The sequence below is a fragment of the Emydura macquarii genome, unplaced genomic scaffold (genome assembly GCF_026122565.2).
Source record: "Emydura macquarii macquarii isolate MOO-44397 ecotype Brisbane River unplaced genomic scaffold, CSIRO-AGI_Emac_v2 contig_312, whole genome shotgun sequence".
NCBI lineage: Eukaryota > Metazoa > Chordata > Testudines > Chelidae > Emydura > Emydura macquarii.
This window is the reverse complement of record NW_027130449.1, coordinates 2520664-2547041: the sequence shown is the minus strand read 5'-3', so window position 1 is coordinate 2547041 and position 26378 is coordinate 2520664. Positions and strand designations below refer to the sequence as shown.

The following is a 26378-nucleotide window of genomic DNA, read 5'->3' as shown; positions in this document are numbered from 1 at the left end:
CTTTCATGGGGGGAAAAAATCTCTGAATATGTGAATCTAAAACCATTTCCCAGACAGCTCTGCTGAAAAAGTGCATCAAGAAAAGTGAGACTACTTCAGATTCACAGCTTTGTCTGGCATCGCTGCGCCCTCTGATGTCCTGATGCCAGTGGAAGTAGCTGCGGCAGGCACGGGTGATTTGAAGGCAGCCCTGTGATCAGAGACATCCCAGGGGTCTTGTGTGTCCTTTGCATTTTGTGTGAGGTGCGGTTTGGAGCAAACCCAACATGACTCTGAAACCAAGGGAGACTCCAGTTCGCAGCCTTTGGCTGTGAAACCAAGTGGCAAATACAGGTGTTTGGACTGAATTTCATGCTGATTTTTTGGGTCCAGTGGAGGCAGCATGATACAGGGAGGCCCTTCACGAGCTCTTGCTGTGTTTCTTCCACCTTCCAAGTGTGCAGAAAAGACAGGATTTAGAAAAGCGCTTAGCATTGTCCAATCTGCTCCCACCGACGTCAACAGGGATGTTAGCACAGGCAGGGTTGGGCCAGTGCTGAGCACTTCTGACCCTCCAGTGCATGTTGAAGACAGGAAGGACAAGAGCCAATGCCACCCTGCCAGATCCTTCTGTTAGAGGTTCACAAGTGTCTCTGCTGAGCCATCCAGGCCAAGCTGAGGGAAGATGTCCACAGCATGCTCCTGCCCGTGGAAACTGAGTTCTGAAATCCCCCATCGATTCCTCCTCTCATTCCTTCCCAGTCCACCAACGCCCACATCGCCGGGGAAGCAGAGTCAGTGGCTGAGAACATAAGTGCTTTGCTCAGGGCCTTGCCCTCCTGAACTTGATTAACGCTCCGATGATCTGATCTGGAAGGCCCAGCCATGTAACTTAGATGGCGTGGAGATTACTTAATGCCTGTGCCAGCTGATAAATGAGCCTGTCTGCACCGGCGTTGAGGGAACGGGTCTAATATGTGGCTAAGGAACAATAGAGGGCTTTGCAAGGACCACATGTCTTCATTAGGAAGGAGGCAGGCAGGAGAAGAGAAGAAACACAATATATCACCATTATGGAAATTTACTCTTAATAAAGAAATAATTTGGGTAATGCATCACACCGGATCCGCTCAGGGGGTGGTGTGACATGCACTTGGTCCCGGATGCCTCGTCAGTCATCTCCCCTTAGCCTGTCACTCCCAGGAGGTGGTTGGCAAGAACACATCCAAGGCTTAGCGTGCCGCGGGCCTGCTATCACCTGCCCAGGTGGGAGCCGTGCAAGTGAGACTGAGACCACCAGGGTATCTGGTGAATGGAAGAAAGGAAGATCGTCCTCACAAGGCAAATGACTAGAAGAGGAAGAGGATAACGAGGTGATGGTTCTAGCGCCAATGGAACAGCATCTTTGTGGCTGCAGCCCTGTTCCCTGGTGAGGCAGAGCCTGGCTGATGTCTTGTCCTGGTGCTGCCACCGCTTTGTTTGCTGTCACTGATGTCTTCTGCCCGGGAAGCAGCCCCGCAAGTGGGCAAGCTCTAGCCTTCATCAGCATAGCCTGCTGCCCTCTCCCAACCTTGGGCGGATCCCCCCGCTGCCCAGCACCTACTGTCGCCGTTTGCCCAAGTGCACAGTGAATGCTATCGTCAGGGTACGGGAGTGAAAAAGTCTCATCAGGTAGCATTTGGTGCCCGCTTTGCACTGAGTGAAGGTGTAACTGATGACACGAAGAGCAGGGCCGTTGAGAATCAGGACTGTGGATACCCCCCTAAACCACAGGTCTGAACCTCAGCCCTGGGTCCTCCTGATGGGGACCAGCTGTTTATCTGATGTGCAAGGCCTTTCTAGGGAGAACTTCCCAGCATTGATGCTCTGCGGGGATATTAAACACTTTTGAATTGCCCATCGTATGAGAGTCGGGGCTTATACAGGTCCTCTTGACTGAGGCTCAGGTCCCAGGCTCATCTTTTGAGAGCGTTGTGCAGGTTTCCTTTGAGGATGAGGATTGATAGGTCAGATATAGAGCGATCGCTTTGTTCACCCACGGGTTACAGGGTGTGTTGGTCTTTTATCATTTTCCTGAGTGAGTTTATAGAATCACAGAAGATTAAGTTTGGAAGGGACCTCAGGAAGTTGGCCTCATTTGAGAGCATGGTGATGGTCTGGTTTCACACATAGTTGTTAGTGGGGCATTTAGGGCACTGGATGAGGCTCACCGCCTGTTGTGATGTGTAGAACCCCTGGATCTTGAAAGGTGTGTTGTGGGAGGTGTTGTTCATTGCAGCAGTGGAGATGTGTCTGCAGGTTTTGTGTGTGTTGTTCCGGCAGGGTCTGGTGCTGCTCTGAGTTGGCGTGTTCTAGATTGGGGGGGGGGGCTTGCATCTGATGATGAGCTTGGAGATTGTTTGAAGGCCAGAAGTGGGAGTTCAGGAAAGATCTCTTTCGATGGGGTCTTCACTGAGCATGGGTAGTAGTAGTTTGATGATACCCCGTATGGGTTCCAGTGTGGGGTGCTAGGTGACAGCCAGGGGTGTGCGGTCAGAAGGGGGTTTATTTCTGTATGGCAGCGGGGTATTTGGGTGATTACTGTTGTTACTGTAGATTCAATGCAGAGTTCCCAGTAACTGATCACCTCTCATTGCAGCCAATAGCAGACCAAGGTCTTGCCCTGTAGTGCCCAGTGTAACATTCTTGTAATGTGTGGGTTCGATCCCCCTCTAGTGTCTAGTCCACATAGAGGATAACAGCCTAACACTGCTACCCGCTAATGGAACTGCTCCCTTAGTTCAAATGAGAGAGGTCAGTGCTTTTGGTGCTGGGTTCCAAACCCAGCTCATACCGTGGTTCAGGTCATTATCCCTAGAGAGTTAGCAGCAGCGCGGCTGTGAGACTAATAATGGTATGCCATTAGTTCAAAGAGCTGAGCTGCTGGGGCTGGTTCAAGCCCAGCCTGTCACCATTCCTTGCAAAAATGAAAAATCGCAGTGATATAAACTTCGTGGTCCTTCGGGGACCCTAGGAAAGCTGCAGGGTGAATTTCTTCACGTGGATTAGAAGCTGGTAAACCTAGGTGTTTTAGATGTAAGGCCTGTGATAAAGTGTGTGTGTCTGTGTGTGTGTCCTGTCTCCCTCTGGTGACCAGCTGACATAGAGGATAATAGCTTACTGTCACTGTCAGTGTAAAAGTTAGGGCTAGGCACCAAACTGAGGAGCAGAGACAGACTTCTCCCTCTGGCCCGCCAGTCCGGTGCCAAAGGCCCAGATCATGGGAGTTAGGAGCCTTAAGCACCTTTGTGGATCTGAGTGCTAAGTCCTACCCTTCTCCTCTGCGTTTCCTTCCTGGTTAGCATAGGCGGCTCCCTGCTCAGCTTGTTGGCATCTGAAGATCCCTTTCCTAGGTGCCTAGCTCTCCCCATACAATGCACTGGGAGCATGGGCACCTAACTCGGGGCTGTGAATTGCTCTAGGCGGCAGGGTGCCTAGGCGTTAGACAGCACCGTGCTGACATTCCTAATAGTTCTAGGCCTTGCTTCTCACGTAGTAGCAGAGGGCTGTTACGTCCCACGCTGAAATCCTGCCGAAGGCCCATGGTGGGGGTCATTACATTTAGAGGAAGCTCTCACCTTCTCACATGGGGAGGAAGGACTTTCACATGATAATGCCAGTAATTGAAATTATTGCCGGTAATAAATCAACAAATCCATTCTACATGCAATTTGTAGCAATTAACGGCCATCCCTAGCATTTAAATACTAATTAATTCATTTCCTGAGTCATGCATTTATTTAAGGTATTTGGGAGTGTTCTCTGTACTTTCATTAAGCAATTAAAATGTGTCCAAACAAAATATTGATTCATGTTAAGCCCTTCTTAGTAAACACAATTTATATAATCAGCAACTGTTTTATTTTCTGTTGGTAATTACAAATCAAAGCACATTGCACTTAGCGGGAACATGTTTCATCTGAATTGCCCGTCCAGTAGGATGTTTTTCTTGGGTCTGTTGGCCAAAAAAGATGGCTGTGACATTCATGAGGGTGCATCCAGGACTGGAACAGCTGGGGGGCTTCAAAGCCTCACGGTGAGCTTCCTTTATCCAGAGGAAGTATGCAGCCCACTGGCACGTGTATGTAACCAAGGCCGTTCTGCTAGCACTGCCCCACTAAAAGTTGCAGGACCTCACATGCATTAGTCGTCCAAGCTGGGAAGTGCTGTTGCTCCATTTTACAGAGGAGTACACTGAGGCAGGGAGAAGTTCAGTGAATTGCCAAGCAGAGATATTGGGTTGGTTTCACTCCATTGCAGAGGCGCAGGCAGCCCTGCCTTTGAACAAGGGGTGAATTTCATCTATCATGAGACAGATCAGAACGGGGACTAAAACCAGAATCCTGACACTCAGTCGCCTCTGTACTCCTTACTCAGGCGAGTCACTTAACGGGATGATAAATGCTCACTAACTGTCCCCAGATCAGCAGACTTTCCATTGACTTCCACTTGTTCTAAGACTGACCTTGGTAAATTCATGGAGGGGATGATATGATGAGGTTGGCATATGGCCCCTCCACGATTGCTATTAGCTGATATCTCCAATACCTGGAGATGGGTCACTAGAGTGGGAGTCTGAGTCACTACAGACAATTCTTTCCCAGGAGCCTGGCTGGAGGTCTTGCCGACATGCCCAGGGTCTAACTGATCACAGTATTTGGGGTCAGGAAGGAATTTTCCCCCCAATCAGATTGGCAGAGGCCCTGGGGATTTTCCCCTTCCTCTGCAGTGTGAGGCATGGCTCACTTGCTGGTTTGAACTAGAATAATTGGTGGACTCGCTATAACTTGAAGTCTTTAAATGAAGATTTGAGGACTTCAGTAACTCAGCCAGAGGTAATGGGCCTGCTGCAGAAGTGAGTGGGTGAGCTGCTCTGGCTTTGAATCAGGCTTTGAATCAGGCTTTGAATCAGGCCCTAAGTAATTTTAGTCTTTATATGCATGCAAGAATACAAACTGCCCTTGATTTTGTTTTCAGAAATTGTGCATTGATCAATTATTGTCTAGTCTGACCTGCATCAAGCTCCAAAAGTAACATTTTGAGCCTGAACAAGGAGACAGCATTAAAGTGACTTTAGCTGCTGCTTAAGTGATGTCAGCCGATCAGAGAGACAGGCCTGGACTAGTTTTGCATTTTTTTGCGGTGCAGTATTGATGACGACAAACTGAAATCAATATAATCGATGCAATTGCCAGCTAGTAGTTGATGGAGTGGGCGCCTCTGAAAGAAGTAATTCCCAAACTGTACCAATTAGAACTCATTTTCTTACGGGATCGCTGGCTGGAGGGGGAAGCTGGGATGAAGTTGGACAGAAGCTGAGCTCTGGTGGTACAGGTAGGGAATGGAAAACAGAGCCTGCTGAAGGAAGTGTCCTTGAAAAAAAATCTTTTCTAGATTTTTTTTTATAAACAAAGCCAGAGTATTAAAGCATGTGGTTTTGGGTTATCCAGGATGAGCTCCCAAATGCCGAGAAATTAAGAGGCTTGTAGGTTTAAATCAGGGGGAAAGGGCTTAGCAAAACTACAGATACTTGAAAATAATGAGAACTACATCAGTGAGAAGTTGCCATGCACAGAGAATTACTAAACATCCCCATAGTAGCCTTGCAACATATAGAATAACCTAATAATAATAATACTTAGCATCCACAAGTATTGGGCCTGTTCTTATATTCTGTCGGAGACAGACAGACGGATTTACATTTTCACTACCTCTGACTTGCAAGCATCCTTATGGACCTTTTTGTTCACTCACTTGTGAAAATTTATGCAGGGTTTTGTTCTCCCCAATGTTCGGGGAAGGGCTGTGATGCACAGGAGGTGGTTAGTGCAAAAGCAAGCGTCTTTCTCATTTTCTGTTTTGCAAAGTTTCTCTCGTCCAGCGAGGTGGCAGACAAAAGATCACGTGACTCATCGGTGCCCATGACATTCCATGAATACAAATATCCGTCGATAAAGTGAACAGGTTTGCAAACACTGGCTGCAATTTGCTTGCAGAAGTTGCCGGTGGAAGGATCACCAATCTCTTTGTGGTGGGCAGAGGAAGAGATTTGAGGCGGATCGCTCAGCCATCTCTCAGATAGATGTAGTGCTTCCCTAGTCTTGCTTCTCTCCATCACTGTGCTGCATTGGGCACGTACCGCTCTCATGGCTAGTGATCTAACACAGTTCGATGCTTATAGGCTCCAAGATCCGCTGCTGGAGGGACGGCTCTCTGAAGCCCTTCTACTCTCCAGCCTTACTTATGCTGCAGTTACTTGAGTTGGTAATACAAGTTTTAGCAAGTACCATTTTCCCTGTGCCCTCAGTTACCCCCTCTTTCTCAAGAGGCTCAGAGACATGCACGGGGTTTATGTTGTTTTGTTCACATTTAAAAGCGTGTTTTCCAGATGGCACAAAATTGCATAAATATGGATTAACAGTTAAACATTCTCCAGGGTGAGGGGACGCCTTGCCTCTGTTCACCACTAGGAGGTGCTCATTTGTGTAACCAGCTTGAAAGTCGCCCTGTGCCTCTCCCTCCAATGCTGGAGAGGACGTTTCTTTAACCTCTTCTAATAAAACCCAATCCAGCTTGCCACTGAACAGGCCAGTAGTGCGCTCACCGCCTTACTCGTGCACCGCTGAGCTCAATAAGCACTCACTGCCTGACGTAGGGTTTTCTGTAGTCCCAGCAGCACAGTGTCCCAGCACTTCCCCCATGACAGATTTGTCTCGTGGATGATTTGCTGTGCACCCGTTGTAGAGGTGTCTGGGGTATCCAGTGATTTATAGCCTGTAGCATTGCTCTCCATCACACGCATCTCAACGACCTGCCCGGAGTTATTACCCACTGAGTGGGACCCTGGGAGATAGGTGTGACTGGCACCCGGTCGTGGTACCCAGCAAGTCGTGGCATCAGTGTAACCCACCGATGTGTGTGTTCCGTGTCCCCCTATACTCCCAGTCCGCAGAGGATGTGAGTCTGTTAGACCTTTGCTAGGCAGCTTTAGCTCATGCTTTTTAGCTGCTGGAGGGGGACAGTCCTCAGGGTGTTGGCCAAGATGCTGGCCGTTGCATTAGAGCCTGATGATGATTAGAAGTCACATCAGCGTGTGGCAGTTCAGTGTGTCTGTGTGATGATGTTTCCCAGCCTTTAGCGCCTGAAGTGGTGTCCGGAATAGGCCGTTTCACCCCAAGCCAAATCGGCTGCTTTCAGAAATAGCAGGGAGGGTAGCACTGCTGAGGTCTAGATCTGTGCCATAGCAGGGACTGATGATCCAAAGCCAAGGGGCACAGGACAAAACAGACGCTCTGAGATCTAGAAATGATCCTGGATTCGTTTCTTTGGCTCCAGTACGTCTCTGCCCCTCTCACGTAGAGTGAGAATACAGATCTGTAGTTAGCGGGCTGACTGCTAGAGTACTGTACTATTCCTCCTGCCAGCTGGCTGGCCCGTCCTCCATGCTACTTGTTAAGCTGCCTCGGCAAAACCTCACGTACAAGGCAGTTAAACAATAGCAGCTTCCTGAGAAAGGAAAGTGAGGAACCCTGCTGCCCACCGTCCACTTCAACCGTTCCCCTTGTTTGCCGTCCAACTTCCTCCCCACACCGATGGTAATAAATGCACTCTCCCCACAGAGCCGATGCCCCAGCAGGTGCTGTGCTGCTGGAGGAACCTTGGCGTCCCTCCATCTGAAGAAGGCTTACTGTGCATTTTGGTTTTAAAGGGCATTGCTTTGAGAATAAAATGCATGCAAAGGGAGGGTGGCGGTAGGCACGTGGGCAAAACGGCAAGTGAATGTGCTGTGCTCCAGGTGGCAGGGAGTCTCTGGGACCAGTGAGGTGCTTTTGTTTCACAGTACACCAATCCCAAGGTGGATAAAAGCAGATTCAGCATCTGACTCCGAGAAGCCATCAACACCATCTGTTTCCATGTCTCTCTCTAGGCTGCTTCCCCATAGAAACCTGCATGGTCCACAAGGTGGTGCTGTGCCGCAGTGAGCGTGTAGGGCTGATGTCCTGTGTAACCGGCTGGTCAGCCTGCGTTAGGCCCTGGTATACTGCTACAGCTGCCTGCAGGAGAGGTACTGGCTTTTTAGCTCTGGAAGTTCCAGGTTCAATCCCCGGTGTGTCACCAAAGATCGGTGTACTCACAACAGAACGGTGTCCCCTTCTCCATTACCCTCAGGGAAGCTGTAACACTGGTGTAAATCCAGTGTGACTCCATTTAACTGAGTAGATGTACACAGGTGTCAAACTGGTGTAAACGAGAGAAAAGCCAGGTCCTAGTTCAGGCCAGAACTGGTCTAACATCAGTCTCTGGGCCCAAATTGAAACCCTAGATCTTAATCTCTCTAGCTCCTGTCTGGTTGCTGGCAATTCTCAGAAACCATCCCAGTCAGGAACTTTTTGACAAAATAGTTTTTCCATCAAGAAATGCCAATTTCTCAAAACCGACACGTTTTGCGGGAATGGTTGGTTTTGACAGATTTCCCACTTTGAAAAAAACGTGGAGGAGAAAAAGTTCTGAAATTGTTGAAACGTCCCGTTTTGACAATTCCTAAATGAAATGTTCTGGTTTTTCAATTCACAGCCACTTTTCATTTAAGTTAATTCATAGTCACCAATAAATAGCTAAACCATGTTGAAATTGAAAAGCAAGGTTTTGAAGTAATCAGAAGGAAATGTGTTGATTGACCTGCACTGAAATTGTGTTCTGACTTTCAGTTCAGGCCAGTTTTCAAGATTTTGACTTTTCATCCCAATTGGAGTTGAGAAAACACCCAACTCCAGTGACATGCAATGAGATACCCAGGCCTTGGGATTTCAACCACTCAGTCGAGTGGACGGAGCTGCCAGGTGCATTGATCCCATGATTCCCAAGCTAAAAACAAGCATCTGACTAAAATCCATGGTGCTGAATAAGGCTGCAGCGACAAAAAATTGAGAATAGGTTTAGTCCAGACAGACTCAGGTCAGTTTAAACAGAGCTTTTCTGAGGGTCTTTTCTGGGGTCATGGGTTCTGACTGGCAGCACGTTAAATGGATATTGCATTGCTGACTGGAAACGGTGCACTCCAATTGTTGCATACCTCCCCCTTTGGAAGCAGTTCTAGGCTCTTTCAGCCCTGCTGGCTCACCAGAGGGGAGCAGACGTGGATACTGGAGTAGCTAGGAGAAACAAAATTGGCTGGTTGAACTCTTTTGTAATATGATTGTATTTATAGCGTATGCCAAAGGCATCTGGAGCACGAAAGAAGTGCTATCTAGCTAGCTGTCTATCACAGTGCAGATCCCAATCGATCTATCGATCTGTCTTCTACATAGCAGAGTACATGCTTCATTTTTTTCTGACTCAGCAGTATTTGTTTAGACTTTTCCAATATGAAGGGCCTGCACCACTCTGGGGTTGGTAAAGATGTATGCAGTCTTTTGCCGGTAGGATGCTGATTCACCTGATGCTTAGGGGGCCTGATTCTCCTCTTGCCCGTGCTGGTGTAAATCCAGAGCAACTCCGTTTAAGTCAGTAAGTTTACACCGGTGTCAAACTGGTGTAGGTGGGAGAAGAGCCAGACCGTAGATCTGTGGAGCATGTAGCTGTGTGATGGGAAGGAGAGACACCATTCTGTTTCTCTGTACGCTCTCCATGCTGCGCAGGAGGGCTTCCAGTTTGTATCTCAGGGGCAGAAGCGGGGTGGGAGGGGAGGCAGATAGAGACATTGTATTTGTTCTTTTTTTGCTTGTTATTTTCCTGAGTGTGAAATGAAAGTCTCCTAAAACAAAAAACACTAGGGTCAGCTGGTGTCAATTAATGTGATTCCCTTGAAATCAGTAGATCTGTGTCCATTTATCCCAGTCGGGCCCTCCGGGTTTTGTCCCTTGTATATGAGAAAAGATAAAAAGGTTGGGTAGCACCGGGAAGACGCCACTGGATGGGATGTAAACTCTGCCGAAGCAGCCTGGCCTCCTAGCTAAGAGAGGGCAGCACCTGCATGCGCTGGGGTAAAACAGCTCAGTGACGGAGGTGAGGATGCTTCGCAGAGGCTGGCCGGACCAATGGGGTGCTCTGTGGACTCTGCCTTTGCTGTGGCCCTGTCACCAGCATTCGCTGAAGCCCTAAAACAGGCCTCATGATGGGGGCAGGTTCCTGCTCTTTGGGACGGGCAGGGCTGTGGGGTACCCAGGAGCATAAAGGAGCCACATGGGAGACCTCAGAAGTGGCCATTGCTAACCCAGTGTTAGCAGGTTCCCCCACATTGCGGGATGGTTGTGGTAATCACTGGGGACGGTCGCAGTGCTGCCACCTGGTGGCAGATGCAGGCTCTGACAGCCTTGTGTATATCTACAACGCACAATTCATCCTGCAGCTCAGAGCTGGCAAGACAAAGCAACGCAGCACACACTGCAGTGCAATACCTTGTGTTTGCTTCGCTCTTCATCCCACCCTTTCACCGTACGCATTGTAACGGTGCTGCACATATGTCCTCACTAAGCACCTGCTCTGGGATTTCTTCTGGTGTGATCAGGGCAATTGGTCATAGCACACCAGTTTGATTCCCGCCCGGGTTCGTCCTAGCCAAAAGCTGGCACCTTTCAGCAGCTCTTTGGGGGCCGCTGTGAAGTCGATTGTTGACTCTCAGTTCAGGCCCAGTGCCCACATCAAAGAAAACCATCACAGCAATCGAGTTGATTTCTCCCTTTATTGCCAGAGATGAGGCCCCGTTGAGTCATGGAGATCACACTCCTCTCATACCCTTACAAGTAGATCTTCCAGGTCAGGCCTGAGGCATGCTGGCAGATGACCGCGCATTGCTGCTACCCGGGCTATGCCAGTTCTGTGCATGCACGGACCTCTTGAGTCTCCAAAGCTCTTAGCACTAAAACACAGAAAAGAAAGCAAGGGCTCCTAATGCCGGGTTTGGAGTGTGCTTTTCCTGTTCACTCCTTTGGGATGTCATAGAATCATAGGATTTGAACGGACCGCAAGGGTCATCCAATGTAACACCCTGCCAAGATTCAGGATTCGTTGTGGCTAAACCGTTCAGGACAGGTGGCTATCCAGCCTCCTTTCGAAAACCTCCTGTGAAGGAGCTTCCACAATGCCGTCCACAGTTTAAAGGGACTATGTCAGCATGCTGCGGTTTCAATGCTCCTAGCTCCACTTTTACCTGTCTAGAGCAGAGAACCGGGTATGCTCTGTGCTACATTCCCTTTAAATATCAGGACAGGCTGCAGAAATAGAAGTGCCATATTTTAAAAAGGCTTTATTCACAAGCAAACATCTCCCACACTGGGGGTGAGGACAGGAGTTGTTTGCTTGCACTTTTAGTTGGAAAGTAATCAGTTCACTCAGAAAAATGCTACTTCTCTGGAGAATATCTGCTTGTAAGAGGTTTTTTTTCTCCTTATAAATAAGTGTTTAATACTTAAAAGGACCCAGCCAAGGTATTTGTCATATTTTTTAATCACTGTTTTCCCCTTGCTGTCTGTAATAACCCCTTTGAAGCGTGGAACTAAAAATCTGTTTCCTGGCTAGAACTTGTTTTCCTCCATCATGCACGTCAATTAAATTTGCAGAAGATACTGAACTGGGAGATGCCGCATGCCCCAGGGAGGACAGAGAAAATAAATGCAGAGGGACTGAGAGAGGTTAGAAATATGGGCAAGAGAATAACACAATGAAATTCAACCTGCACTGTGAAATGCACAGCTGAGGAAACGTAAGGCAAAGCAGAGATTTTCAATGAGAAGGAGACACTTGTAAAGCCGTGATGCCCAGAGAGACTTGGGGTGATGGCAGAGAGGAAATTAGATAGGGGTCTGTGATGGGAGATGGAAGCTAAAAGAAAAAGTTAGTGCAGTGTGGGGCTGCCCCACAGAGAACCTTCATGTCATAGACAAGAGAGGCAATAACTCTTCTGTAGATGGCACAGGTGGGATAATGCCATGGGTGCCTTGGTACCAGGCAGATGTCTCCACATTGAAGGGGTCACGTCTGAATGTGTGAGATGGGAATGAATTTGGTGAGCTCCACTTTCCTTAGGAAGAGTCACAGCCTCCTAGCCCCAGACACAGTGAGAAGCGTTGGGGAGTGCCACTGCTATGGACCCTAAGACAGGCAACCTTCTCAAATGACACGGGTGCTGCCCCAGCCCGTGCTCTGAATCCTTCCCTGGGGCCCAGGCTCACAGGCTGGGGGTGTAGACAGTTCACCCAACTCACTGGTGATCCAGCCTTTGTCAGTGCGGAGGGCCGTATGCTAGTTTTGGGGCACCTCCGCCGGCCACGGGCAGAAATACGTGCCCTACCAAATGGCGTCCTGCATGCAGCGCGACCTCCAACGTACAGTGTTCAGGGCTGGAGAGACTCGTCCTGCAAGTTGGCTCCGCCAGTTGGACCATCTTTAAATAGAGTCATCTTTCAATCCACCCCTGAAATACAGCCTCCTCTGGGATGTAGCCAAGCTGTTCCTGAACAGCAGTAGAAACCCAGGACAAGAGGCAGAGAACCGAAAGCGTATCTCATACAAACCACAGAGGTTGGCAGAATTTGATTGTTCAAGAAGGAATTTGGCCAGGATGCCAGAGGTCACACCCCATCTCTTGGGTGTCTCTGGCAACCACAAGTAGTCTGGACCTTGGTTTGATGAGAAGGAAAAACCACAAGAGATGGCACCTCCAATAACCCATGCCATATACTGGCTCCCCCATCCAGTTACTGGGCCTGTTTGTCCCGGCTAAGCTTGGGGCTCTCTGACTGGCTCACAGGACGACGGGGTTCAGCTGGAGTCTAGGTACGCTGTTATTTTACACGTCTGTGAATAATAGTGTATCTATATTGAGTTTTGAGGCTACAAGACACGAGCCAAAATCCAAATCCTGAGAACTCAAGAGACGCAAAGACTGTGAACAATCTATTTCCATCATGAAAAGCCAGAAGCTGGGGTGTGAAATGAATTCGGGGCCTCTCTGCTGAGTGATCTCCCAGGGGTCATACGGCTGACAGCCTTGACTCGACTCCGGATAATGCTGCAGCAGGGCAGAAATTGCTACATAAAAGTCGCCTCCATTCCATTCCAGATGGGAAACTTCAGCAAGATATTCAAGAAACCCTAGCGCATAGCCCATCTTGTGGCGGGGTTTGTAGTGGGTAAAGGGCCAGAATGCACTGGTGGAGGTGAGAGAGATTGCATGAGTTTGATCTACGCATAAAGCCAGAGAGATAACAATGTCCCTGAAGCACACAGAGCTCTGTTGCTACCGTACCTGGGATATTGCTCAGTTTTGGAAGGATGTAGAAAAACTAGCAGCAGAAATGACACATGGATTAGAGGATAAATCATATGAGGAGAGACTACGGGAAGTAAATGTATATAATCTAGAAAAGACCCTGGGTGACATGATTGCGAGCTATAAATATCTTCAGTGTAACAATATAAATGAAAGGACGGAATAGTCTATAATTTCAGAAGATGGTAGGACAAAGAGAAATGGCCTGAAGCAAGAGCGAAAATAGGCTGGTTAGATATTTGGCAGAGGTTCTTAACAGCAAGAGCAATTCTGGCAGTAGAATAGACTCTCAATGGAGATGGCTAAGGCACCATAGCTACCAACATCACTAGCAGGTTAGAAGAGATGCTGGCAGGAATGATGGAATGAGTTAGTCTTGCAGAGAAGCGAGAAGTTGGGTTAGAGGGCTCAGACAACTTTTTCTGAGCCTAATTAGCTGGATGGATGGATGGAGATGAAACCTGAGAAGGAAAAGAAAGCCTGAAGTTACATCTCTTCGGCTTTGCATGTTACAACCAGCAGCAGCACTTGAGGGATAAGGAAGAAAAAAAATTGCCCTTGGCTGAAATGTTTCTGAAGAGGGAACAAGGATCACAAATCAGGTAAGGCCCATGCAGGTCCAGTTCCATATAAGGCTTCAAGACTGGAGGCCTTTGTGGAATATGCTTTAGTCAAACGCTAGCTATTGGGTTCAATACAGGTGTAACTGAGTGAAATGCTCTAGTCTGTGGTATTCTGGAGGTCAGACTAGATGATGTACTGGTCCTTTCTGGCATTTTTTAATCTGTTGGTAACCACTGATGTAAGGTCGCATAAGGGCTTTGCAAAGAACTAAATCAGGTTCCGTGAAGTGGCTTACCCATCTGCATAGCAGCAGCAGCATCTCATGAGATCCGTTCATGCAAAGCAGAGTTAATACAGATGAGGAAGGGAGGAGGTTTGGTAACCACAAAGGACCTCTGACCAAAACTTGAACTAAACCCAGACTTCACCTCGGTCACACTTTATTAAGTTTTATAATTTATAATAGTTAATGAAAGCTTAATAAATCACTCACAGATGTTATAAGCATGTTATAGGCATGAATAGTATGTGTCAGAGATGGCTACAAGCACATCAGTAGAAGGTCTTAAGGACATAAGAATGACCATACTGGGTAAGACCAATGGTCCATCCCGCCCAGCATTCTGTCCTCTGACAGGGGCCAATGCCAGGTGCCTCAGAGGGAATGAACAGAACAGGTGATCATCAAGTGATCCATCCAGTCGCCCATTCCCAGCTTCTGGCAAACAGCAATCCTTGCCCATCTAGTTAATAGCCATTGATGGACCTATCCTCCATTAACTTATCTAGTTCTTTTTTGAACCCCCTTATAGTCTTAGCTTTCACAACATCCCCTGGCAACGAGTTCCACAGGTTGACTGTGCATTGTGTAAAGAAATACTTCCTTTTGTTCATTTTAAAAGTTTCATTTTGGTGCCCCCTAGTTCTTGTGTTATGAGAAGGAGTAAATGACACTTCCTTATTTACTTTCTCCACATCAGTCATGATATTATAGACCTCTGTCATATCCCCCCTTAATCATCTCTTTTCCAAACTGAAAAGTCCCAGTCTTTTTTCACCCTTAGTCTCCTCAGGGTAATCTGCCAGGGGGAGATTCCAAAACCCTTCAGCCTCATCGATCGGCAGCAGGTCCGGCAGCTCCTCGGGGCTGTCCATGGAGAGCACCTCCTCCAGGTCGCAAGGGCCAGGGGTCTCCTCTGGCTCGCAGGGCTCAGGTAGCTCCGGCAGGTCCTCAGGGCACCAGCCAGTTGGCAGCCTTGGCAGCCTCTCCTCAGGATAACAGTCAGGCCCAAGCCCCAGCACTAAGGGAGAGACGTCCTTCTCCTTCGGCTGCCTTCCCTCAACTGAACTGGAAGGCCTGCCCCTTTATACTTCCACTTCCGGTCTCACCTCTCCGCTTCTGGTCAGGTGGGGTGGACTTCCGGGTTCCGCCCCCCAGGGGGGGTTTGGCCCTCCCTCACCGTCAATCTCCAAGGGAGGCCACACCACCTGGCCCCTACAGGGACCTTGAGTGAATAATTTAATTTACTCTGTGCCTCAGTCTGCACCTATTAAATGGAGATAATATTTCACTCCCTCACAGAGGTGACATGACATTAATAATCCATTAATGGCTGTGAGATGGTCTGGTGATGAGGGCCATAAAGATACTTGAATAGAACAGAAATATTTAAGGCAAAATCAAAGAATATTTCCAGTTTCACGATACTGATTGTGTGTGTGATTTCCGCTGTGGTGAGGATTTGGGTTTTTTGAACAGCAGGATAAATGAGAGGAAATAAGGACTTATGTCACCTGCACACAGTGAGCTACACAAAGCCTCGGTGAATTAAAATCAGAGAAGACATCACAAATATACACCAGCCTCTCATGGAACAGTCTCTTGTGAAAGAAAAGCCCTAAGAAGACAGCTGCAGTGGGAGGGCCAGCAGATGTTCTCCTTTATGGACCATGATGAACCAGTAATTATAGCAAAAAAGAGACAGCATCCAGCAGACAAGTGAAGAGTTATCCTGACAGCTCCACAAGGGACATTGCTAAGTGTACAGAAGAGTTACAAAGAATAGAGCTGTATTGGTGACATGAGGAGCCCAAAATGAATGTGGTGGAGAGATCAGAACTGGAAAAACCTCAGTAAGTTTGGTGACTCATTTTTGTTCAGAAAAGTCTTCTATAGATCAGATGCTTATCTGAATTTGTCTGGAGGTGCTGGGTCTGCAACTTCAAGAACCACCATGCGTGGGAGAATTCTGATGTCTCCTATTCACTTCTAGGTCAGAAATGCCCCTAGAATAAGCTCTCATAGCTACAGGACAACACCAGGAAATGAGCAATCAGCATGAAATGTTTGCACAGCTCTGGTGTAACTGAGAGTTGGGGAGGACGTGCCAATAAAGGCCAGCCTCAGGGAAGTCCCAGAACATTTATGCCAAGGAAGGGGACACTCAGAGAGACAATAGCCTTACGTTTGTACATGTTTTGGGGGAAAGCCAGAATGCGAGTCAGTCAGAGCTGGGTTTTGGGTGATGACTGACGCCTCAATCCCGCAAGCTGATCCAGATGCGCAGCCCATTGGGGACTGTTACTATTCATTTTACGTGAAAGGTGCGCAGACACTACGGGGATGGGCAGCGGTATAAAATCAGATCGGTTCCTCACCCACACTGACCTCCCTGGGGCTCTGCCTGTGTCAGGGTCCCCGCACACAGATCAGCCTGCAGGACTGAGGCCTTGGTGAAGCCCCATCTCAGATAAACAGGCGGGCCATAAGGAGAACAAATAGCTCTATCGCCTCCAATGGGGGGCGGGATCGTGGCTAAGAGGAAGACCAGTCTGGGACGTGTTACATCTCTTGCTGGGACCCTCAACTGCAAGGTGGTCTTTGAGCTGTTGCTCACTGGAAGGGTTTCTTCAGTCATATCATAGTAGCATCAGTATCCTGTAACTCGAGTTTGTTGCCTTCCTCATCGTATGGTGTGTCCATCTTTAAATGCCTTATATCTTGTGGCTTTTTCTCTGCTTTTCTGCTCTGCCGATGCAATCTGATTTTAAGGCTTGGGACTTGGATAATGCTGTGTGTGTGTGTGTGTGTGTGAGTGTGAGTGTGAGTGTGAGCGAGTGAGTGAGGGGCAGGGCGGGTGTCACCTAAAGGAAAATTCCAACTTTGGGGTGGCCATGGACAGAAACAGGTACGGGACCGAGTGCACAGTCTTAGGCAAAGCGGACTTTGCGCTCTCCCTTCCTATGCAGGGCTGATCATGGTATGCGTGGGGGAAGCTAGATACGTGAGATAACAGCCTAGCCCCATTGAAGTCAATGGCAGAACTTGGGAAAGAATTGGAACGGGGAGATGGGCAGCAGCTGGCAAGGTGAGAGGCAGGAGGCCTGATCTATGACTCCCCTGAAACCCAGCTGATCTCAAGTGGGGATGTAGTATGATAGTTAGCACAGGGGACTGGGAGTCAGGGTTTGTGGGCTCTATTCCCAATGCTGGCAATGACTTGCTGTATGACCTTTGGCAAGTCACTTATCTTCTCCAGCTGCAGGTCCCCATCTGTAGAACGGGGAGGATAATAGTGACCCATGTTAATGAATTAACCATTATCCAGCACGTGGAGATGTGCAGAAAGATGGTGTACTCGAGCAGGGTGAAGCGCTGGAATTCTCCTTCCTTATCTAGCGAGGAGCTGATTTCATTCTAAAGAGCTGAGGGGCCTTGCTCATTAACACCCTAAACACAGCAGCAGAAATAAAAGCAAAGTCACTTGATTAATTAGCAAAGGAGGGGGAGAAGTTGATTTGAAAAACCCTTAACCCAGCAGGGCAGAGAAACTCAAGTGGCCAGTCAGCATCTGTTAGTGGCACGAAGATAAATGAGGTAAGAGAGCAGGTAAGTGCATACAAATAGGTTCACATCTGTACTGCTCATACCTCTCTTTCAAAATGCTTGTGTCATCAGATGCTGTGTGAAACCTCCTAGGTCATCCATCCTGATTCAGCAAGGTTCACTTAACCATGCACAGACGGTCAGTGGACACTCCTATAGCAATTCTGCCAAAACATCTCCCCTCCCCAGCCAGTAAAAGCCCCCCCGGATGTAAAAGCCTCATGACCCCCTCTCTGCTGTGTGGGCTGCTAGTGCAAGATAAACCCCGCCCCTATGTGATGCTCTGGGATCTGTCCATGTGAACTCCATCTTGATTGTATGAACTCTCTTTACATTCCTGCCCTTGTGATTGTCTTCCACTGTCTTCTTGCATGTTAAAGGGATAGGGTCAGGTCTCAGGGTTTATGGCCCTGGATGGGACAGACATTAACAATTGAAGAACCTTGCCCTACCAGGACAACCGAGACTCCCTGGAAGGATGTTGACTGGCTAATATCTCTTTTTGGCTCCACCCTATCCCCCAAACTAAGCAGGTTGTACAGATGACTACAGCATGGCTGGGGGATGAGGTCTGCCACTGGGACTCATGACCAAAACTGTGCTTATAAGCAAGAAGGCATCTGTTTGTGCTTAAACAGAACCAGAAAACTAGCCTAGGCAAGAGGAGAGGGGTGTACACAAGAAGTCAGGACTCCCTGAAAGACACTAAGATCCACAGGGAGGAGGGCAGAAACTGAGTCAGCGTCTCACATGCAGGTGTTTGTTATTTTTCCAGAGATCTGCATCTCTCTTGCGCTGTATCCATGTGTAAAGTGTGTGCGTTTAGAAATTCCTTTGCAGAGTGTGTGTTACTCACCCACACTGTCACAAAGCTCCCGAAGAGGGAAACAGCAAACCAGAAGGTCCCCACTTTCATTGGAATTCTGGAGCATGCCGCCACTGCTGGGGAGCCAGCCCTAGTTTCAGAGCCTAGGCAATTGGACCACTGTCAAGAGGGATGTGTGACAAAGGATCTGCACCCAAGACAATGTTTAAAGCCTGCCCGGCCCCTGCAAGCCAAGAGCACCTGTGAAGAGTGTCCTGGAGGGGAACTCCCCCCGGCTGTAACACTCAGAAATTCATCTCAGGTTTTCGCTTCATTCCCACTCAGGCCGGGCTGTCCAAGGTGCTGAGATCTTGCGGCTCCCACTGACTTCCACTAAAGTTGTGAGCACAGCAACAAAGTTGAGGGGGGCTTTGCCTGAGAAAGGACTTCAGGATTTGGCCCCTTGTGGGCATTCAGGTAGTGCATTGCTGTCACTGGGCAACGCGCCCCCATCAGTCTGTGGAGTGAAACCTCAGCTCCCAGAGCCCACAGAGGGGCTGACTGAGCCAGCTGGCCATGGCAGGGATGTGTCTGGAAGGTCGGGAATGACAGACCAGTTCTATGTCTGCCCTCGACTTGCTGGACGATCAGTTGTTGTTGCTGTTGTTATAATGTTGCTGTCTGGGTCTGAGCCGTGGGGACAGGGAGACGCAGATGCTAGAAATGCCAACGAGGGAGACGAGATGAAGTTTGGCCAGCCTGGCTGGGTGGAAGGAAAGGAAGGAAGGAAGGAGGGTGGGGCTGTTCGCAACAGTGCTATATACTGTATTGCTAATAATTGTTGTTGTTTATCATTCAAATGCGACTTGACCTCCCCCTGTAGATGCCATGTCCCTTTCCCAGCTGCAGTTGCAGGGCCCCTCACAATTGTGTCTCCTCACCCCATGCCCAGGCACAGACAGCTGGAGCCCATCCACACCTCATCGCTCCCGCTCTGCTACCAACCAAGTGTCAGACCGGGGCTTCTGTTACCTCGGTTAGAACACAGGGGGAAAGCATCTTTTCTCCCTCCAGGGACAGCAGACTCTAACCCTCCCTCCTCTGTCTGAGCGGATCAGATATGGGTCCCCCAGAGATAATGTGAGTTGAGACTCATCCGAGGATTCTCATCACCTTTGAATTAACTTTTTTTTGTGTGGTTGTTTATTACTTTCCCTTTCGCTGAAAGAGCTGCTGGAGTTTCACCCATCCTGACAGACGCTCACCCGCCCCCTTCCTCCATCACACCCTCCCGCTCGCTTTTCCAACAGCCCCAGAGTGGCAGGTTGCCAGATGGTGCCCCATTAGGTCACATTTGCTCATTGTTTGGCAAACAGCATCTTAATTCAAGTGCTGAGTTGACAGCTTGTCCTCAAAGACAATTTGCAAGTTGCAGTGTTGCAAATGCCAGCTTGGCTTTTCAATCTAATGTTATTTCAACTGCCTTAAAGGGATAAAGTTCCCTTTGATTAAAAAAAAGGAAGGGGGAGCTGAGGGTTTTTTTTAGTGTTTTTGCTATTGAAAGACTGATAGCATTGATTGGCAGGCATTGCACAAACTTCTCCCCCGCCCCCTCAGCTCTGCCAATGCACTGTGTTCCTGACCTGCGTAATGGTCCCTGCTGCTCCAGTTCCGGCACAAACCTCTTCCAGTGCCCCCAGTCCTGCTCTGCAACATGCATACAGACTGCCAGCTCTGCTCTGGTTCTGCAGTCTGGGCAAATATGTTCTAGAGATTACAGAACAAAGACCACCAAACTCAGCTCACCTGTGGCCCTAGTGGTTTGTGCATTGTGGATTGCTAAATGCCAAGAGCGCACAAACGTGCACGTTCCGCTGCACACACTCTTGTCTAACAAATCCAATGGGAGTCTCTGTGCTACAGTGCTGTGAGCATTAGAAAAACCTAGCTATCTTAAATTAACTTACGAGGGAGAAAGGTTCAGCTAACACAGCCTGGATTCAGTTAATAGAGGACTGCACCTTACAGGCTGACTTTGCAGGAGCCAGCCCTACAGATGGTCCAATCCCCCAGAGATTGGTTAACAGCTTCCTCCACCAGTGACGTGCTGACTCTTCAATGTTTGCAAGTTTGAAGCCGTTTGCATCCAAGTGAAAGATGTTTCTCACTGCAAAACTTCCCCAGAGGAGTTTGCCCCAGTAAAGAAGCGCCGAGGTGTTTACTGGGACGCAGTGCATCTTGCAAATGATTTAAACCAGCAGGCGCGGCAGGCAATAATTAATGGGCTGCATAGTGAATATGGGGCAACAGACAATGGACTGGGATGCATTCTTTTTGTCAATGATGAGTCCGTGTGGTGCTGATGAAAGCTAGAGACTAACAGCTCTTCCTGGAAGCAAGCGCAGCTCTGAACAAGTTTCCTCCCCAGATCTGCTAAGATAACTTGTTCCTGGCTTGGAATCCTCTGCTATTCCTGACCCACATCCTCCAAACCTGCCAGTGCGCTCAATCCTGACCAAAACCTCCCACCGTCCTGCCAACAACCTAAGACCTGATCTGCAGTGTCCTTGTTATTATCAGCCCCTTTAAGCAGAGGTGACCACTTGTGTTGCAGTTTTGTGATACAGAAAAATGTCTCGTTAAGGACTAGGATGAAATCCTCAAATTCATGATCCCACTGATGACCTAAAACAGGTCCCCAAAACAAGGCTGATGTTTTAACATCTGCACTACTCAGCCCTTAGCTGGGCGCCTGGCCTGAACATGGGACGGTAGGTTATTTTCTTCTGTAAAGGGTATTCTGTATTGTTATAATGAGATACAGGGAGGAAGCTGCCAACAGCAAAGGACTTCAGACACTAGCCATTGATCTGGACTTTTCCCCTGACCCAACAATCTACTTCTTTGCTCAGACGCATCCCTGTTAGGTGCACTGCACTGCACTGGTTTGAAACCAGGACAAATTGCAGCGGTGCAAGTCCCGTTTTGCACCAGTGCAGCACATTTATGCTGGGTGGGGAGGATTGCACTGATCTAGCCGTCTTGATGCAAAAATCCCTACTGCAGACAAGCCCTCATCTCCATAGCGGAAAATGCAGGGGTTCTGGATTTGGCGTTCTAGTCCAGACTCTTACAGAAGCCAGGGTGCAGAGCAGGGATCTGGGTGTCAACTCCTAAAGTTTGGGGGTGATCAGGGCAGGGGGGTTGGTGCAGACCCGAGTATGCTACCTGAAGTGGGCACCAATAATTCTCTTAGCTATTAACTGGCCATCCTGCTAATGCTAATGCCCGCTGCCAGCTGCACTCAAGGAACACGTGCTGCACGGCCCCCGGGAGCCAGCTCACTGATTCAGCCTCTAACCCTCTCTTCTCTCCACGCCACAGATTTAGAAGCACGTTCAGTGCAGGCAGAAAGCAGCTGGCCGAGCTCTGTGGCCTGTGCTTGCTTCAGAGAGTTCTGCAGTTGTTCTGGCCGGGCAGGCAGCTGTCAGCGCCGCCTGCTGCAGGGTGCTTTGACCTGCCCTGCTCCCCAGCAGGATGGCGTCTCAGGTGCCGTCCCGGTATTGCCTCCTCGCTTGCAACAGGCCCGGCTAGGCAGTACTTCAGGTCTTCACCATGGTGCTGTCGCAAGGACGGTGGGGGGCAGAGAGCCGGCGGGGACGTGGGGGGACCTCACGTCGCATTGGCCCCATTGCAGTGGAGAGAACAGGTGGAAGGACTCGCTGTCTGGCTGGGTTTTTACAGTGAGGTTTGACGGACAAAAGGCTGCCTTAACCCTCATGCCCCCGTGCTTCCATGTGACGCAAGACAAGGGCTGCAGAGTGAGGTGCTCTCTGATGTCTCTGGAATGAACTCGGTCACCATGAAAGAGCCCAACCTGGAGGCCCAACCCCTGTATTTCTAGGGCAGAGGCAGCAGCAATTCAAACCTCCCCACCGTGTCGCCAGTGGGCCGGCAAGAGAGGAGTTTGGTCCCCTGGGCCCAGCCAGTCCTGCCAGCAAAGAGACCCATTAGCACCCCTTTGGATGGGGTGCAGGGGGTTTTAATGGGGATCAAATGTCTCCCCTGTGGGCCCTAGGAGAGTGCCAAGGCTGGGTTTGATTTGTCAAGGGTAAGCCCCCCCAGATTGCTCTTGTTGCACCTCGGGGAGTTCCCAGCCCTTTTGACATCATCGCCTGCCCCCACTCTCAGGAACCACAGAGGCAAGTGCTAGCTTCCTGGAAGCCCCATGAACGCAGAGCAGGAAGGGAGGTGGGGGCTGGCTGCACTCACTGCTTTGAGACCGGGCAGAGAGCTATTGTCCTCTGCCGCAGCCTCTGGAACAGACACAGACTCGGCTGGGGACTCGAACTGCTGGACGTGCGTGTGCTGGACTCTGACCATTCTGTGCCTTCTTCCTGTCCATCGCTGCCGGGTTTTCCATTGCCCCTGTTGTGCTGCTGCTGGCAGCGTCCAGGCTGACAGCATGGCGGGAGCACGAACAATAGCGGCAGCCGGGCAATTAAACAATAAGGCCTAGTGCGCCTCCTCCTGGGCCTCCACTGTATTACAGGCATGGTACCCAAACCCAGTCTGGCTTTATCAACTGACAGTGATCCCAGGGCCTGCACCCGAGCCCGCTGAAGTAAGTCGGAGTCTTTCCACTCACTTCAGTGGGGCTTGGCTTAGGCTCTGAATGAGTCATCTGTCGGATAGTCAGATGCAGACTGTGTCCGCCTTCGCATGCTATATAGATTTATCCAGAGCAGTAACTGCATGAGAAACTGCCAAGGAAAACCCAAGCCGTGAGCAGGGAGAGGCGGTTGGTACTCAGTAGCTGGTGCTCATCCTTGTCTGTCGGTCCCGATTCAGTGCCCCACCCTGGCGCTAGGGGGCAGCATGCATTTGGCGGTGCCCTACAACTACAACTAGTTTTAAACTACAACCAGGCTGGGCAGAATTCCATGTTTATTTTTTCTCATTTCGATGGATTGTGTCAGTGTTTATTTTTAAGCATTTTTCTTCATTTCTGTCGATTTAAATGTTCATAGCTGCGGAGAATTATGAGGCGTCAGCCGAGAGGGTGGGGGGGTCAGACTAATTATTTAATGACAGTAGGGGTTGAGATTCAGAAAGTTAAAGTTCTGTAACCATTAAAACATAAATTGTCAGTGTCACATGTCAAAATACACAAAGTAAATGTCCTTAAATCAAACTCTAATGGGTTCTCAAGCAGCATTTTTCTTACTTCACCTGTCTGTAAATGTTTGTTATCATCGATGGAAAATATTTACATGAATGCTCAGTGAATTCTATGTTCACTAGCATTTACTGATAAAAATCTAATCCTTCAAGCCTAAATACAGCCAATGTCCTGGCCGCTTGGGGAGCATTCAAGATTATGTGGCCCTTTGTGTGTGTTAACCTTGAGATCCTGACTTGGGAAATTAGAATCTCAGTTCCATTCCTGGCGTCATTCCTCTGGCTTTCACCACAGAAAGCCTGGCCTGTTCTGCTACCTAAAATTCCTCCAGCCATTTACAGTGGATAAGGATTCTTCACCTCTTTCTCTTCCTAAACTGTTGTGTAATGCTATTGGGCAGCTGCCTTTAAGTGCTGAGAGAAGCCAGCTCTTGTACTGGCTTTTGGGATCTTGTGACGTGTAAAATGTCCTATAAATGTCAGCTCTTCTTATTTATCAGGAGACGTCACTTGTGATAGAGGAACTGATTCTTTCTCTGTGAGATCTTCCACTGTTGTTTGCAGTGTTGCTGTAGCCGTATTGGTCCCAGGATATTAGAGCGACAAGGTGGGCGAGGTAGAATCTTTTACTGGACCAACTTCTGCTGGTGAAAGAGACAAACTTACTTGCTACACAGAACTCAGGAGACCTGAAGAAGAGCTCTGTGTAGCTCGAAAGCTTGTCTCTTTCATCAACAGAAGGTGGTTCAGTAAAAGATATTCCCTCACCCACTTTGTCTAGATCTGCCAGAATAAGACAGCCCTTCTCTTTTTTATTCTACAGATGGGCAAAAAAAGGCCAAGTTATAAAGGAAGCAACGGGTGACTCATATGAGACCATTGTGGACCACACCTTCTTCTTTGAGCCAGTATCCTGTGAGGTGACCAATGCTTTGGGCAGTACCAACATCAGCAGAACAGTGGATGTCTACTGTAAGTTCCTCTCTGCTTCTGCACCCTCGGGCCCACTCCCGCACTGGTTCATTTCTCTCTGCTTCTGCACCCTCCTACGCACTCCCGCATTGGTTAATCAGTGTGGACTCTGGGACTTTCAAAGTTGCCTGAAAGGAATGGGAATTGGAAATCCCAGTCTACAATGGCTTTGACAATCCCAGCCGGCAGTCAAAGAAAATGGGGCTTTCTGGGTGATTTAGCTCTAAGGGTTTTGTTAACACTACACGGAATTGTTGACAGAATTGCAGATTATTTTCTTACCTCTAAATTCGTGGCCCCAGTGGCTACTGTTACAAGGTAGAGGCATTTTTCCTTGGGCAGTAGAATCAGGTTTCTGGTCCTGGCCTCCTATTAATCGTGTTGGTTGGCTGCAGCCCACGTAGTCAACACAATACAACACCGGGTGGCATAGCCGGCTCTGCAGTCTCTGCTAAGGCACCTCTTGGTATATGGAGCATAGTGGAGGGCAGGAGGGGATATGGCTGCAATGCATTGTGCTCCTGGGCCAATTGACCAGCCTCTAGGGACTGTTCTTGCTAACACAAGTTACAACAGCTGCTGGTCACTCCCAAAACCAGGAGGTGCAAAGGTGGTAGAGAGCCACCTATGCCCATCCTCCGCTACAGGTGCACTGAGCAGAGTTCAAGCACCTCTCCAATTCAGAGCTGGATTAAAGTTAATTGTGATCTTGAGCAAATCATGGGAAGAAAATCTCAGGGGAAAGGGAATTCAGGAGAGCTGACAGTTCTGCGAACTATGTCAGTGCACAAGAACGATAAGAAGAATAGAAAGAGGCCGAGATGGTTGCATCAGGAGCTCTATAATGACCTGAACATCAAAAAGGAATCCTACAAAAAGTGGAAACCTGGACAAATTTGCTAATGCAAAAAAATAGCACGAGCTTGTAGGGACAAAATCAGAAAGGCTAAGGCACCTGGCAAGGACATGAAAAGCAATATGAAGAGGTTCTTTAATGTGCTAAGAGCAAATGAAAGATGAAGGAAAGTGTAGGTCCTCCACTTAGTGGGGAAGAGAGCTAATAACTGATGACATCAAGGAGGTTGAGGTATTTAATGCCTGTTTTGTTCGAGTCTTCACTAAAAATGTTCATGGTGACAAGATACTCAACAGAATTAATATTAACATCAAGGGGGAAGGGGTGCCTCCAAAACAGGGAAAGAACAGGTTAAAGAATATTTAGATAAGTTAAATGTATTCAAGTCAGCAAGGCCTAATGAAATTCATCTTAGGTACTTAAGGAACTAGCTGAAGCAGTCTTGGAACCATCAGCAGTTATCTTTGAGTGATGGGTGATGGCCCAGAAGCCTGGAGAAGGGCAAACACAGTTCCTGTCTTTAAAGAAGGGGAACAAAAAGGACTCAGGGAATTACAGCCCAATCAGCTTAACTTTAATACCTGGAAAGCTGCTGAGGCCATGTCTACACTACCATTTATGCTGGCAAAACGTATGTCCCTCAGGGGGGCGTTTTTTCACACCCCTAAGGGACATAAGTTTCCCCCAATGTAAGTGGTAGTGTGCACAGCGCTATGTCAGCAGAAGAGCTTCTCCCACCAACATAAAGTGTCTACATGAGAGATCTTGCATTGGCACAGCTGCATCGGCGCAGCTGTGTCGTTGTAAGCTCCATAGTGTAGACATG

At 48.7% G+C, this 26378-nt stretch overlaps 1 protein-coding gene across 1 annotated transcript in view; it reads left to right on the top strand.

The window, feature by feature from the left end:
- Positions 1-26378, top strand: part of KIRREL3 (kirre like nephrin family adhesion molecule 3) — a 236664-nt gene that overhangs the window by 137448 nt on the left and 72838 nt on the right. Inside the window, exon 8 of the mRNA XM_067566835.1 lies at positions 24548-24696. Coding sequence (XP_067422936.1) covers positions 24548-24696 — 149 coding nt within the window. The remainder of the gene's footprint in view (positions 1-24547; positions 24697-26378) is intronic.